Source organism: Xenopus laevis, chromosome 8L (assembly GCF_017654675.1).
Source record: "Xenopus laevis strain J_2021 chromosome 8L, Xenopus_laevis_v10.1, whole genome shotgun sequence".
NCBI lineage: Eukaryota > Metazoa > Chordata > Amphibia > Anura > Pipidae > Xenopus > Xenopus laevis.
Window position 1 is genome coordinate 127,012,842 of NC_054385.1, and position 16,110 is coordinate 127,028,951.

Here is a 16,110-nt window from a genome sequence, read left to right on the forward strand (position 1 = left end):
ATGATGACCCTGAATTACCAGTCGAGGGTAAAACGATAGAAATTGTAGTCACTTGGGGAGCCTAAGAAACTGTATCCCCAGTGATTTTAGCTTTCATTACATACACCCAGTAGGAGTCTGTGACAATTCTCATGCTGGTGGCTATTAGTCCCCTGAAGCAGTGTCACATCAAACAAGATTATTATGGCAGACTATGCCCTCAGCACAATTAAACATTTGAGTTAATTAACAGTACTGTTCAAAAAGTATAAAGAAATAAATAATCAAGACCAATTGAAACATTTCTTAGAATTGGTTATTCCATAACATACTACAAGTTAATTTTAAAAATCTTAGCTATGAGGAAAGACTGGCCAAATTGGGGATGTTCACGCTGGAGAAGAGGCGCTTAAGGGGTGATATGATAACTATGCATAAATATATAAGGGGATCATTTAATAATCTCTCTAATGCTTTATTTACCAGTAGGTCTTTCCAGCTGATGCAAGGTCACCCATTCTGATTTTTTAAAAGAACTATTTTTATTTGAGCAATAGTCAGGTACAATCTCTCCATCTCTGAATACTTACATTTGTTTTTCCATTTCAACATCATTTACAAATCAGGTGTATACATTATCAGTATTGTACGGCAGTAGATAAAAGAAAAACCCCTCTTCTGGGTTCATTGGTTCACTTCTATTTTTAAACAATCAAAATTCATCCGCTTGCTAAATATTTTAAATTAATTCTATGACTATAGGATCTTAAAAATATAAATAGTGAGTAATTTAATTAGTTAGAATTAATACTACCATATATACTCGAGTATAAGCCGACCCGAGTATAAGCCGAGGTACCTAATTTTACCTACGAAAACTGGGAAAACTTATTGACTCTAGTATAAGCCTAGACACAACTACAGCCCTGTCTCCCAGCAGCGCACATTCAGCCAAAGCGACCCCCCCAGCGATCAACCGGACTTCTTTGCAAAGTTGATGGTGACAGAGAATTAGCAAACGGATTACTGTGTGCATTGTCCCACTGTCCCACTACCATGTGCAGAGGGTGCTGTTTGATATTGCCATCACTGTTAATCTTTCGTACAACCAACATAGGGCGCTGTGTGATATTGCAGTCACTGTTATTCTTTCATATAACCAACAGAGGGCGCTGTGTGATATTGCAGTAACTGTTAATCTTTCATATAACCAACAGAGGGCACTGTGTGATATTGCAGTCACTGTTATTCTTTCATATAACCAACAGAGGGCACTGTGTGATATTGCAGTCACTGTTATTCTTCCATATAACCAACAGATGGCACTGTGTGATATTGCAGTCACTGTTATTCTTTCATATAACCAACAGAGGGCGCACTGTTATTCTTCCATATCACCAACAGAGGGCGCTGTGTGATATTGCAGTCACTGTTAATCTTTCATATAAACAACAGAGGGCGCACTGTTATTCTTTCATACAACCAACAGATGGCGCTGTGTGATATTGCAGTCACTGTTATTCTTTCATATAACCAACAGATGGCGCTGTGTGATATTGCAGTCTCTGTTATTCTTTCATATAACCAACAGAGGGCGCTGTGTGATATTGCAGTCACTGTTATTCTTTCATATAACCAACAGAGGGCGCTGTGTGATATTGCAGTCACTGTTATTCTTTCATATAACCAACAGATGGCGCTGTGTGATATTGCAGTCACTGTTATTCTTTCATATAACCAACAGAGGGCGCTGTGTGATATTGCAGTCACTGTTATTCTTTCATATAACCAACAGAGGGTGCACTGTTATTCTTTCATATAACCAACAGAGGGCATTGTGGGATATTGCAGTCTCTCCCCAAGTGAACTGTTGGTAAAGGAATGATAAAAAGTGACTGCAATCTCAGCTACTCGGGTCGGGTACCGCTGACCCGATTATAAGCCGAGGTAAACTTTTTCAGCACATTTTGGATGCTGAAAAACTCGGCTTATACTGTGCTAATTCATTCGCATCTTACAAAAGACAGGCCAAATCAATTCATTTCTACCATTAAATCACTCCTTTACAATTGACCCACTGCCCAAAGTGCATAAGTGTTATAAAGTTATTAAATTAATTAAACGTGATAAATAGTGAAGAATAAATATATAGATTAGTAAACCAACTTAATTAGCAATAAATCATTTACCCAGCAACTCAACCTGATATAAAATTCGGAAAAGGATATAAAGAGAGGTGGAGTTGTCCCAAAACTTTCTACCTATTGATTTTACTATCCCTGGGACACCACAAAGCAAAAATAGGCAGGAAAAACCAGGGCTGTGGTCTCGATATTTAACTCTGGCCCTATCTTATTTGAAGCGCTATTTAATCCTCACAAAACCACAAATCCTGGTCCCCTTGAGAATCCCAGATACAATAGACAGAGAGGAGAAAAGAGTAGGGTTTGAGTGCTGTTTACCACCAGATAACCACCCCCCCCTTGACCAATTCAATTAATAAGTTAAGAGCTTAAAGCTAAAAATTGTTGTTAAAAAAGTTTTTAGTTTAAAGTCCTTGTTAAAAGGCTATTAAAAGGCAGAGTTTGCTGAAGGGGACAAACAAACCGACTGCCACTAGAACTTTGGATTCTAGCTGTCCAACAATGCCTCCTATTCCGGATCCGGGGAACTTGCACAAAGAAACACCAACGAGTGGATCAGAATAACAAGTTCCGTTTATTGAAGGTCAAACATAGGCTCATATAGGTTATAAGTAAAGACGTCCCAATATAGTGACGTATCAGCATAGTTATTAGCATAGTATATGTCTGTAATAGGTATATCCTTCAGGATGGACAAGATAGAAAAAAGAGACAAATATGTGCATGCTTGTAGCTAAGATATTTTGTCTGAGGCAAGCTGATAATATTGTTTATAGTACATGATGATACTTATGCAAGGTTGTCTAAGAAGAGACAGTACAGGGTCGTACAGGAAAACAAGTACAGAGGCCTACAAGGGTCGGCACGTAGGCATGTTAACCCTTCATTCACCAACGCGCATTTCGCAAGTAATGCTTTCTCAAGGTGTTTACATATATATTAAATATTGCACATATACATTACTGTTACTTTCTATCGTGTACACTCTGAGTTTCCAACATGTCAAGTATATATGGAGATGTAGGCATATATGTATGACATTAAGCCATATGAATGGTCTTCTTATATTTAGTGAACTTATCAACATATTTAACACCTTTTATATAACCAGTATGAAAGTGATAATCGTTACCATTTTTCTTTGTCTATTTCTGGGTCTCATTATATTTTCAGTGCTGCAGTGCCGGAGGTTCCATCTATACATTTCGTGCATGTTCAGTCACAAACTAATAGGAGGATCTCTACTTATAGTTCTTGTAGGAGGTTCCATTTTAATGGATTGGGAAGAGGTTTGTTACAGTGAGAGCAGTGAAGATGTGGAATTGTCTCCCTGAATCAGTGGTACAGGCTGATACATTAGATAGGTATAAGAAGAACCCTGCAGTCTCATGTAAATTAAGGTCGTGTTACACTGGTTCCAGGCAGCTCTGGTGCTATTGTGAAATGCATCTTTACCAATGTTGCCCACCAACACTGCACCAAATTGGCTAAAGATCTGCTTGTCTGGCAACCTAATGGGCCCAGATCATCATGAGGCCTAGGGAGATTTGCTAGTAGAGGATTTCATCAATGTGCCACTGCTGTCCAATGGGGATTTAATTAACCTTCCCAACACTGGAGATGTCGGTTTTGACTCTGTAATATCAAAACAAAGTTAGCTCCACCTGTCAGCTCCATGTAATTATTATGAAATTTAATAATAAATTATTATAATCTGCTTTTTTTACAGACCCCCAAGTTGGAAATTATACCCAGCAGAACATAATACGTCTTGGTTTGTCCTCAGTGATACTGGTTATTACTTCATATCTGATCATCCAACACTTTCATGCCATGAAAAGAGACATGATCCTCAGCGATGGAAGGGCTGGTCATATTGTGACTCCTCATGGGCGGGGCCTATAAAATGTTTCCATTCAGGCTGAAGAGATTGACCATCCATCAAGTTAATCCTTATACTGAAATAAATCCTATCTAGTTTTTTGTAGATCCAGTGGAAGGAGAAAGTTCCCCATAATATAGATTGACTCCAGCCCAATGCACCCACTCACCCTTCTTTATAGATTTCAGGGCAGAAGATCTCACAGTGTAGATAAATGATATAAAGCTGCTTCTTACAGATGACTATACAGTACTATACACTTATAGTGGGATTAGACTTCCTTCACCCCCAGATAACTATTAGGAGAGGTCATATTGGCTTATTTGCTTAATTTATTCAATATGAGGTTGGATATCCCATTTTTTATGTATATAGACAGAAACTCTATGATCAAACAGTCACTATATGTATTCTATGCAATACCTGTATCCTGGAGCTCTGGCCGGGAATATGCCAATAGGCAATGAACATACTGCTAACCTAGGGGTATCTTTATCAAAGAGTGAAGTTAGAGATCACCACAGTCCTCTAGAGTGAAATTCCGCCACTCTCTATTCTGCTAAGGAACGTGCTCATATGGGTAGTACAGGTATGGGATCCATTATCTGCAACCCCCTTTATCCAGAAAGCTCAGAATTAATTGAAGGCTGTCTCCCATAGACTCCATTTTAACTGAATAATTCAAACTTTTAAAAATGATTTACTTCTCTGTAATAGTAAAATAATAACTTGTACTTGATCCCAACTAAGACATAATTAATCCTTATTGGAGGCAAAACCAGACTTTTGGGTTTATTTAATGTTTATATGATTTTTTTAGTAGAGTTAAAAAAATGGAGATCCAAATATGGAGGAGCGCACATCTGGAAAACCCCATACGTGTTTAGCACACTACAAGTCTTGACTGGTGTCCCTCTGTACCATGCATGATCATTACAGAATCCAAGAGGCACCGGGAGTTAATGTACACGCATGGCACCAAGAGCCGCCAGTTGAGACTCTACCAGATCTGATCAGAAATAGTTGTCAGGCCAGTAAGATGTTTTATAGAAGGGTAATGGTGTCAGACATGGATGGCAAATAGAATCACTGGGAGTTGTCTTACACATGGGCTCCATTAGATAGATTTGACTTGAACATGGGGGACACGGTTGCATTTATTTCTTGTTTACTGTGAAAATGGTTCAGTGGAAAACATATCATTTGTACTTCTTTAAAACAAAATACCACTTCCCCTTTGAATCTGTGTGGGTTTTGCTACAAGAGGGTTAGAGAGAGGAAGGCAGTTGAGAGAAGAGAGAGAAAGAGAAGAGGAATGGATCACATCAGATGGCTGCTCATCACTTTCCTACTGACAGGTAACTTTATACTGTCCATTCCCCATGTACCTCATTCATATTCCCTCAACCCTCCATCATACATTTAGTAGACGTGTCCCTGAATTTTCAAATGATCAAATGAGCAATATGTTCCTAAACACAGTTAAGTCCCACAGTCGTGTTTTTACAGTTGATTGACTCGCTGCTCCGAGTACTGTATATCATGTTTACTCTTTTCATTCTGCATTTAACCATCATGTTTGGGACATACAGTATTTATTAAAGAACAGTCACGTTGCTATTCAGTATTGTACCTCACAGTTCAAGTTCATGTGGTTATTGTGTAAATAGAAGACGTGGCCCTTCCTGCTGTGAGTTTGTTCTTGGTTTACAGGGGGTGCAGGGTGGTTCGTTGGGGCAGTTTTGTGAGGGATGATGGGATTAATTGATGTTACCCTGGTCATGGGGGCTTTGGGTTCAGATAAAAGAGTGTGGATATCAAAGAAAGGAGACGTCCTTGTTGTCTGGTGCTTTTCAACAGGCTGAAACTCTTGTGTGTGGGTTGCACATAGGGTTGCCATCCATTTGGGTTTCAGAAGTGCTGCCCGGGTCAAGACTGTCTGCCCAGTTTCCAAATAAGGAAAACCAGACAGGACCCCTCTCAACTGACATGGTGATCCGCCAATCATTGATCACCATGTCATAGCCCTGCCCCATGACGACACTCGCCCGCCAATGCTAGTGTTGGCTCGCCCAATTGTGTTACTGATCAGCCCCACAATGTCATCGACCCAAGCCCTGTCTGGATCATGGGCCAATGGAAAGTGACAACCCTGGTTGCCCAAGATTCCAAATGTGAAGAAAGTAGTACCTGGAGCGCACAACACATTTTATAACATCGCAGTGTGTTTATTGCAGGAATGTCATGCACTACATGTTTCAGCCCAATAGACTTCTTTAGGTGCATAAATGAATGACACAGCAAGCTACCATTTAAACATATCAAGTAAATAATACAGGTATGGGATCTGTTATCTGCAAACCCCTTATCCAGAAAGCTCCAAATTACAGGAAGGTTGTCTCCCATAGACTCCATTGTATCCAAATACTTTTTTTTAAAAAAGTATGTCCTTTTTTCTCTGTAAAACTAAAACAGTAGCTTGTACTTGATCTCAACTAAGATTCTTATTGGAAGCAAAATCAGCCTATTGGGGTTATTTAATGTTTACATTTTTTTTCTAGTAGTGTTAAGGTACGAAGATCCAAATTATGGAAATATCTGTTGTCCAGAATACCCCAGATCCCAAACATTCTGGATATCAGGTCCCATACCTGTATCCTTGAATATAATAAGGCAACCAGTAGTGGTCCCCTACCCTGAGTTGTTTCAGTGACAAAATCATATTCAGTTCACAAATGGAAAGGGTTTTCAGGGTATCTGGAAGAAAAGGCATTTGTTACAAAAAACATTTCGAATAGAATAAGGGAACACAAATATTAAATTTCCACTTCTGAAATCTGATCCTGAAAAAATGAAAACACACATAGTGGTTGGAAACATTTTTATTTACAAAAGCAAAGCCCGGCCAAACCATTATGGCTGGTACTGGAGGTGGTGTGTGTTCCACAAAGAGGTTGCTGATAGAAAGTACCTCCTGTTACAATGTGAGGCAAGGAAAATACATTCAATTGGATACATTGGAACCATTAGGAATGAACATAGCCTTGAGATTTAAAAGTTTTTTGTAACACAATAAATAAATTTAAACTTAATGAGGGGGCTATTCTAAGCACTTTTGTCATTTACATTCATTATTTATTTGTTTCTGATTCCAAGATATTAAAGGATACATGTACTGTAAATAAAAATGTATTTATTATAAAAGCGCCACCTGCTGGTCAGTTTCTGACCATTTCATGTTTACATGATTTTCTAGTAGACTTACAGGATGCATAAAGCTTTAAAATAAGTGAATATAAATTTTATGAGAGGGCTATTCTAAGAACTTTGGTAATTTACGTTCATTTATTATTTATTTTTTTATTCCAAGATATTAAGGGATACATGAACTATTAATATAAATTAATTTTGTTACAACAGCGCCACCTGCTGGTCAGTTTCTGACTAGTCTGACCACCAAGTAGTCAAGGAAGTTGTCAGGAGAAAGAGACAGCTCTGATGTTCTTCTGCTTAGGAAAGATTTCTAAGCAGAAGAACATCAGAGCAGCCTCTTTCTTTCTCCTGACAACTTCCTTGACTACTTGGTGGTCAGACTGGTGGGAAACTGACCAGCAGGTGGTGCTGCTGTAAAAAAAATCATTCATATTAACAGTACATGTATCCCTTAATATCTTGGAATGAAAAAATAAATAATAAAAAACAAATGTCAGAATGGTCACAAACTGACCAGCAGGTGGCGCTTTTATAATAAATGAATTTATATTAACAGTACATTTATCCCTTAATATCTTGGAATAAAAAAAATATATTTTACATTGTCTTATTTTAAAGTTTTACTTATCCTTTAAGTCAGTTCATTGGAGGTCAATGGAGTTTGCCCTATATTTAGACCCTATTCACTTACCTGCCCCTTGAATATAGACATTATATATGTTTCTAGGCAAGAGATATGTTTACAGAAGTCATGTGTGTAAGTTATATTACATGTTTATACGTACGTTATGCAATTTCCATGACTTTCATCAGAATTTGACCGGGCTTGGGATAACAGTGACCCTTCTCCATTGGCAGCAGTCCTGTAAGTGACTATAGGAGACAATACTAATAATTCTCCGTAGGACTGAAATAAACAGAAAAGTCACAAAACAGCAGGAGGAACAGCTAGAAATGTTGGACACACTTTGGCAAACACAATAATCCCTGTTTCATCTGAACAGATAAAACACAAATGTACAAAAATGTCAAAATGTATTTATTCAATTTCAGGGCACACAATGTATCTGCTGGAGTGCAATAATATTGGGTAATGTCATAAACATTTGCTCAGGTCTAGTAACCCATAGCAACCACATCCTTGATTACATACAAGTGTCCACTACACACAACCTGCTGTTTGGTTGCTATGGGTTACTAGACAAATAAAAAAAAACATGCACCTTTTATTACATTAGCCCAATAATATATAAGGAAATACAGAAAGTTTCATTGTATCATTGCAGTGAGCTGTGCAGCCATCTTGGATACATTGGGTAGAAATGTAGAGACTCCTGAGACTGTTGGGAAATATAAAAACAAAATTTAATCTGCTTTAGGTGGAGACTCCCTACTTGTTCCACTGGATCTCTGGCTTTTTTTTTAATTCAGTCTTGAAGGTAAAAGTAAGTGGGAGCCATTTCACCTACAGACTTTAATGTGACAGGGTTGGAAATTACATTTTACAGTTAAAATTTATGTTTATGTCTCATTAGATATTTCATGTAACAAGGAATGTGGCCCCAGGATAAATGTGACCGGAGCAGAAGGGGGAGGAGCCAATCTACCAGTGAAGATACAGGGAGAGATAAAGGACATTACTTGGATTATGCCTAAAGGAGTCAGACCAAATGTCTTTGCTACAACAAAACCCAATGAGCCTGTTGATATCCGGGATATTCAGTATGAGGGGAGACTGCGCAGTGAGACAGACGCCTCCTTAACCCTCACTGATCTGACCAATCAGGACCAGGGAATCTACTCAGCAGCTGTCCGTCTAGAATCAAAGCAGCAGTGTGACCAACTGTATCATCTCCAAGTCTATAGTAAGTCTGGGTGTGATACTTTATAATTACACCTGTACATGTCAGAACTAGAGGGGCCACAGGGCCAAATTTACCCCCCAGTCCTCCTCCCGAAATGATCTTCTGCACCAGGTTATTTATAGGGGTTTCTATTAATGGTCCTTTTTCCTAAGGTGCCAAATATTACACACTCACACACACTCACTCACTTACTCACTCACTCATGTACACACTCACACACTCACTCACATTCACACAATCACTCACTTACACTCACACACTCATTTACTCACTCACACACACTTTCACAGTCACACACTCACTCATGCTCACACTTGCTCTCACTCACACACTCAATCTCACACTCACTCACTTACTCACTCAATCACTGAATATGAATTTCCAACTGGGAGAAATAAGATAAAAGGTGCAAGGTTCACTAGTGGTTAAATCAACAATAGCAATCAATCATCAGTGGCCACCTGTTTAAAAGAAAAAAAATGTATTGGTTACAGGTTTGCTGATTATTAAATTCTGATGCTAATTGCACTGGTTTCTGTGCTGCCATGTAGTAATTATGTGTATTAATTACTAATCAGTCTTATATTGTGACATTTCTATTCTATGTGTACTGTATATTGTGAGTGGGTCCCTAAGCTCAGTAAGTGACAGCAGCACAGAGCATGTGCAGTGAATCAGCAGAAAAGAAGATGGGGAGCTACTGGGGCATCTTTGGAGACACAGATCTTTACTGCTAAAGGGCTTGGGCTGGTACAGAAGCACAAAACATCATGTACAACATTTCTACCTACTTCTTTAGTTATTCTTTAGTTCTCCTTTAAAGTCAAGTCAGTTTTCATCCACAAACATCTGTCCCATCAGAACTGAGCTGCTCCTACATAAACACCACTCAGGCTTTAGCTTCATCAGATGGACCTTCTTTGGGTGCGGTGATGCACTTGCACCTTCAGTGCTAATATCACGCTGGGGGTGGGGTCTGTCAGTGCACATCTACCCATTGACTGTAATGGAAAAGGTCTGTTACAGAGGTGCCCAGCTACAGCTACAGTGTTGTTTTTGCAGCAGAAGAATCAGTTCATGGGACCTTAGTGTAAGATGTAGGTGCAACAGTCAGGGCTGTTATATATTTGTATAAACTGTGTTAAGTTGTATGAAGTTAATTGCTTTTGAAAGATGTCCGAATGCTGTTGCCTTGGTGAATAGTTTTATTCGGGGCACCCCTAGTAGGAATGAAAGACCTTTTTGGCCCGGTACAGTTTCATTGCAAATTTCACATTTTCTGCAGTGGTAAAAATGTTTGCAAATCAGCGATACCATTTTCACATGCATTTTGCCTTAAATTGTATTTAGTATTAGTCTGGTACAAACTGGACTTCACTCCAATACTTGATGCAGTTAAAAAGTAATTTATTTAACAAACAAACATCTCAAAAAGTAGCCTTACGCTTTTTATGCCTTGTGGGCATATTTTTGTGTCACAAACAAAAATCTCAAAAGTAGCCTTACGCGTTTGTGGGCTCTTAGTCATTGTGCCCACAAGGCAAGACACGTGTAAGGTTATGTAACGCTTTCTTGGCCTATTCTGCCAATTAGGAGTTAAGGGTGACCAGCTAGGTAGTGAGCATGGGTTACATTGTGAATCTTCACCCAGGGCAGAGCCTTCGCCAAATGGAAGCTTCCCCTTTAAACTGTAGTTGAACTACAACTCACAGGCATATAAGTGCAAAATAGAATAATGGACGCCAGGAGGTTCTTTTAAAAAGGTAAAACAGGAGCACAGATTTATTATGCCAGAGGCAAATGACCACAAGTTTACTTACAAATATACTGAGGACACAGCAGGTGGAATCACTTTGGACAGTACAAGGTTCACAGTCAAACAGGTGCGACTCCCAAAAGATATTGCAGACAGGTGTACATCAATTCCCAGTTCAACCGACGTTGCACAGTGAGGGGATCGGGATCTATCAGGTAGGGTACAGGTAGTCCTTTGCTCACCTAGATGCCTATCAACTGAGTTCCCTGCTCTAAAGTCAAACAGGCCTTGTGGGAAGCTACTTCCTACTACAATCCTTGTTGGAGCGACAACTGCTCTTTCTGCTACACCTCTCTGTCTTACTCTCCTAGAGAGACTATAACAAGATCTTACTATCTTAGCTGGTCCTCGTTCACGGGGTTACCTGGTCCCCGACTTAGCACCAAAGGTGTCAGGTCCCTCTGGGGTAAAAGCTTACTGGGGCCTATGGTGATCCCAGGCTCAATGGAGATTCACCCAGCAGCAGCACCAGGAGCCAAAGAGGAAGAGGACACTCCCTGCACAACACTATATAGCAGTGTGGCAGGGGAGTGTCATTACACTCTTTGTCCAATAGGTGTGGGTGTTACACTTTACCAGTTACAAGGGCTTGGCCCAATAACAAGGGAAAAGAGAACTACATACAAAAGGTAGGGGATTAACTCTATAGGGATAGGATATCCTATAGGTCCCTACAGTTACTATTTAAGATTTTTTTTTTAATAAATTCCTTTTTAACTGCATTACGTATTGGAGTGAAATCCAGTTTGTGCCAGACTACTCCTAAATACAAGTCTGCCAATTACCTCCACAAGCAAATCACAATATTTGCACCATGTCTAGTAACCCATAGCAACAGCTTAGAACCCTGAACTGTCCTGAAATATGAAATTATGAAATTATGAAATACTAGAAATGGGTAAAACCCTTTAACTGCTAATAAAACATCATGAATGTCCCTACCCACAATCCCTTGGGTGAATGTTATACTCCCTCTATCATAAGAATAATTTCTATTTTAATGCACATTGCTCTTGTACTTCTGCCCGGGGCCACAGTTATTGTTCCCCACAGGTTGTTGTTCTAATAAGAAAGCAATAACATGTTCACAACCATTTTTGGCTGCTGACTCCCATTTTAAAGTTGGAAGAAGAAGAAGACAAATCATTCAAAAACGAAAAATGGTAATTTCTCCTAAAATATAAAGTCATAACAACTGTCCCCACATTCTCTTTGTAGAAAATCTCTCATCAGAAGATATCCAGATTCATGCAAATATCACCCAAAATGAGACCTGTAACGTTACTGTGACCTTGTCCTGTGCTGTGATTGGATCAGATGTGACTGTCACCTGGAATAACACAAACAGCCCTGGTACAGAAGTGACCAATCACACGCTCCGTGTCTATAATGCTCAGTCACATGTCACATACACTTGTACCGCCCGGAACCCAATCAGTGAAGCCTCCAGAACTGCACATATTCTTGTCACATGTCCTACAGGTGGGTTTTATATAGGAGACTCCTAGATTTTATATGGGACACTGGGAAGCTGGGGAGAGATGGGGATTATGAGGGTAATTTATTAAAAGTAACAAGTATTGTTGGTCCCAGTAATTCATAGTAACTAAGCAGCAGTTGCTTTAGTTTCACTTTAATAAGTTAAAGCTACTCGGTTGTAAATTTGACATACGTGATGGGCAAATTATCTGAAGGATTGTTAAGGGATCACATTCAAAATGTTGTCCTAGTGAATGGTATTATGAACAGCAATCAGCATGGCTTTATGAAGGATAATTCATGCCAGACGAATTTGATTGCTTTTTATGATGAGGTAAGTAAGGTGCTGGAGGGACAGTAGATGTGATCTATTTGGATTTTGCCAAAGCGTTTGATACTGTGCCCCACAAACGTCTGCTTTCTAAACTAAGGTCTGTTGGGCTTAATGAAGTCGTTTGCACGTGGATAGGAAACTGGCTACAGGATCGGGTACAGAGGGTGATTGTTAATGGGACATTCTCTACTTGGAGTAAGGTTCTTAGTGGGGTCCCTCAGGGCTCGGTATTGGGTCCACTTTTATTTAACTTGTTCATTAATGACTTAGGGGAGGGTATTGTAAGTAATGTATCAGTGTTTGCAGATGACACAAAACTATTCAGCCCAATTAATTCCATCCAGGATGTGGCACTTGCAACATGATCTTGACAAACTTGCAATCTGGGCAGCTAAGTGGCAAATGAGATTCAATGTTGATAAATGTAAAGTCAAGTTTGGAGAGGATAAACTTGTCTGTAGCAAGCAATGTGAGTCAGTAGTATCAAGGCCAAGCAAGGTCTTGAGCTGTATTAAAAGGGACAGAGTCACGGGAGGAGGGGGTCATTCTTCCACTGTATAGAGCACTGGTAAGGCCCCATCTAGAATATGCCGTACAGTTTTGGTCTCCATCACTCAAACAGGACATTATTGTATTAGAGAGGGGACAGAGAAGGGCAACTAAGCTGGTAAAGGGAAAATCTTAGCTATGAGGAAAGACTGGCCAAATTGGGAATGTTCACTCTGGGGAATATGTATAATATATATATATATAAGGGGATCATATAATAATCTCTCTAATGCTTTATTTACCAGTAGGTCTTTCCAGCTGACACAAGATCACCCATTCCGATTAGAAGAAAAGAGGTTCTGCCTAAGTATTCAGAAAGGGGTTTATTACAGCGAGAGCTGTGAAGATGTGGAATTGTCTCCCTGAATCAGTGGTACAGGCTGATACATTAGATAGGTATAAGAAGGGGTTGGATGGTGTTTAGTAAGTGAGGGAATACAGGGATATGGGAGAGAGCTCATAGTACAAGTTGATCCAGGGACTGGTCCCATTGCCATTTTGGAGTCAGGAAGGAATTTTCTCACCCTCTGAGGCAAATTGGAGAGGCTTCAGATGGGTTTTTTTTTGCCTTCCTCTGGATCAAATAGCAATTAGGCACTTTATATATTGAATTAAATTTTTCAACCTAACTTACTTTGTATGTTTACTTATCCTTTAATTTGTCACACAGCCGTGATCTTTTTTTTCTTCTTTTTTCAACATGATATTTTTAATTTATGATATCATGAAGTGTCATTATCTGATGTCACAGACTATACTCATGGTAATTTTGTAATACAACTACACAAGAACCCTGCAGTCTCATGTAAATTAAGGTTGTGTTACACTGGTTTCATGCAGCTCTGGTGCTATTGTGAAATGCATCTTTACCAATGTTGCCCACCAACACTGCACCAAATTGGCTAAAGATCTGCTTGTCTGGCAACCTCATGGGCCCAGGTGGCAAACAATCAGATCATAATGAGGCCTAGGGAGATTCACTGGGAGAGAATTCCATCAATGTGCCAATGCTGTCCTTAACCAATGGGGATTTATTAACCTTCCCAACACTGAGGATGTCATGTTTGGACTGTACAATGTCAAAACAAAGTCAGCTCCATCTGTCAGCTCCATGTAATTATTTATGGAGGATAGTTACATGATATGAAATTTAATATTAAAATATTACAATTTGCTCTTTTTACAGACCCCCAAGTTGGAAATTATACCCAGCAGAACATCATACGTCTTGGTTTGTCCTCAGTGATACTGATTATTACTTCATATCTGATCATCCAACACTTTCATGCCATGAATAGAGAAACATGATCCTCAGCAATGGAAGGGCTGGTCATATTGTGACTCCTCATGGGCGGGGCCTATACGCTAATGTTTCCGTTCAGGCTGAAGAGATTGACCTTCCATCAAGTTAATCCTTATACTGAAATAAATCCTATCTAGTTTCTTGTTGATCCAGTGGAAGGAGAAAATTCCCCATATGACGCTTTTACCATATTTCACCAAAGGGGATAAATGCTCATTCAATAAATAAAGCTGTTGGATTGGCCCCTGGATGAACACTGTATATAATAACTGTTAATATCAATGCAATAAGCTCTTGCTGAAGTTCTCTTAATCTATGATAACAAACCCAAATGCATTGTCTGTTCTGGATAATGGAAGCCGGTGGTGGAGAATGAGTTGGTATCACCCCACTGTCTCCCGAGGGAGTGTATAGAGGAAACCATGACTATATGCTCTTATTTAGTTTACTTAGTGGCTGGGTAGTCTGTTTTTGGCAAATATAAAAACTGTGCTGAGGACACTTAGCCTTCATCAATGCAATGCTCCAGCCACATGTACCTGCTTCCAGACTGGGATGGAACCAAGCAGGTTGTGTTCCTAAGTACATATGACAGCAGGGACTAATCCTAAAGTTTATTGTCCTTCATATAAAATTTAGTCTGAAGCACCTTCCCATCCAAGCACCCATTCTCCCACTCCAACCAGTTATTTTCACCCCACCCTTCTATTCACATGTGTCCTTCAAGTTCTTGGCATTGGGTACTGACCCTTCAAACTGGAGACAACAAAGCACCAAAATAAAAAAAAGAATTTATTTCAGACTCCTTGATTCTTTTAAAGTAGCAAAAACAAAAAGGAAAAAGAGGACACATTACTTCCGATTCTATAGCTCCCTAAATGCCAAGCAGGAATATGTGCAGTAGTATTAATTATTAACATTGGCCAGGGAGCAATAGATGTGTCCAGACCTGGCAGCTGCCAACCCTGCATTTGGCCATCAGATAAAGGGGAGCAGGGCTGTTTTGGGGTCAAAAAAATTTGGCCGCTCGTCAGAATAGTCACGCGCATAAAAATTGTCGCTTATAAAAATTATTCGGACACCCATTGACTTTAATACATTTGGACAAATTATAATAATTGTCACGGGTGTCAAAATTGTCGCGGGCGATTAAATATTTTTTCCGTCCACGACACTTGACGTCCGCAACAATTTTTATACGCTCGCCTATTTTTTTGACTTCAAAATAATTTTGACGCCAATTGACTTCAATTTGTTTTGCGAATTTTTTGGCGAATCGAAATGGGACAAATTTGCCCATCACTGAACATCTACACTTGTAGATTTTAGTACCCCAATAGCCTTGTATATTAAAGGAGAAGGAAAGCTACCAAAGCAGTTTATTGCCAATAGATCAGCCACAATAGTGCAAGCTATAACACTATCTAGAAACTCTCTGTTTGTTTACAATAGCAACTGCCATATTAGCTTGTGTGATATCACTTCCTGCCTGAGTCTCTCCCTGCTCACTCATAGCTCTGAGATCAGATTACAGCAGGGAGGGGAG

General features: G+C 39.4%; 1 protein-coding gene across 1 annotated transcript in view; it reads left to right on the forward strand.

Annotated features, from left to right (window-relative positions):
- The first annotated feature begins 5,273 nt into the window (after positions 1–5,273).
- LOC108699426 (SLAM family member 5) overlaps positions 5,274–16,110 on the forward strand; it is a 119,480-nt gene continuing 108,643 nt past the window's right edge. The window contains exons 1-2 of the mRNA XM_041573615.1: positions 5,274–5,363; positions 8,754–9,083. Of these exons, the coding sequence (XP_041429549.1) occupies positions 5,321–5,363; positions 8,754–9,083 (373 nt within the window). The 5' untranslated portion in view covers positions 5,274–5,320. The remainder of the gene's footprint in view (positions 5,364–8,753; positions 9,084–16,110) is intronic.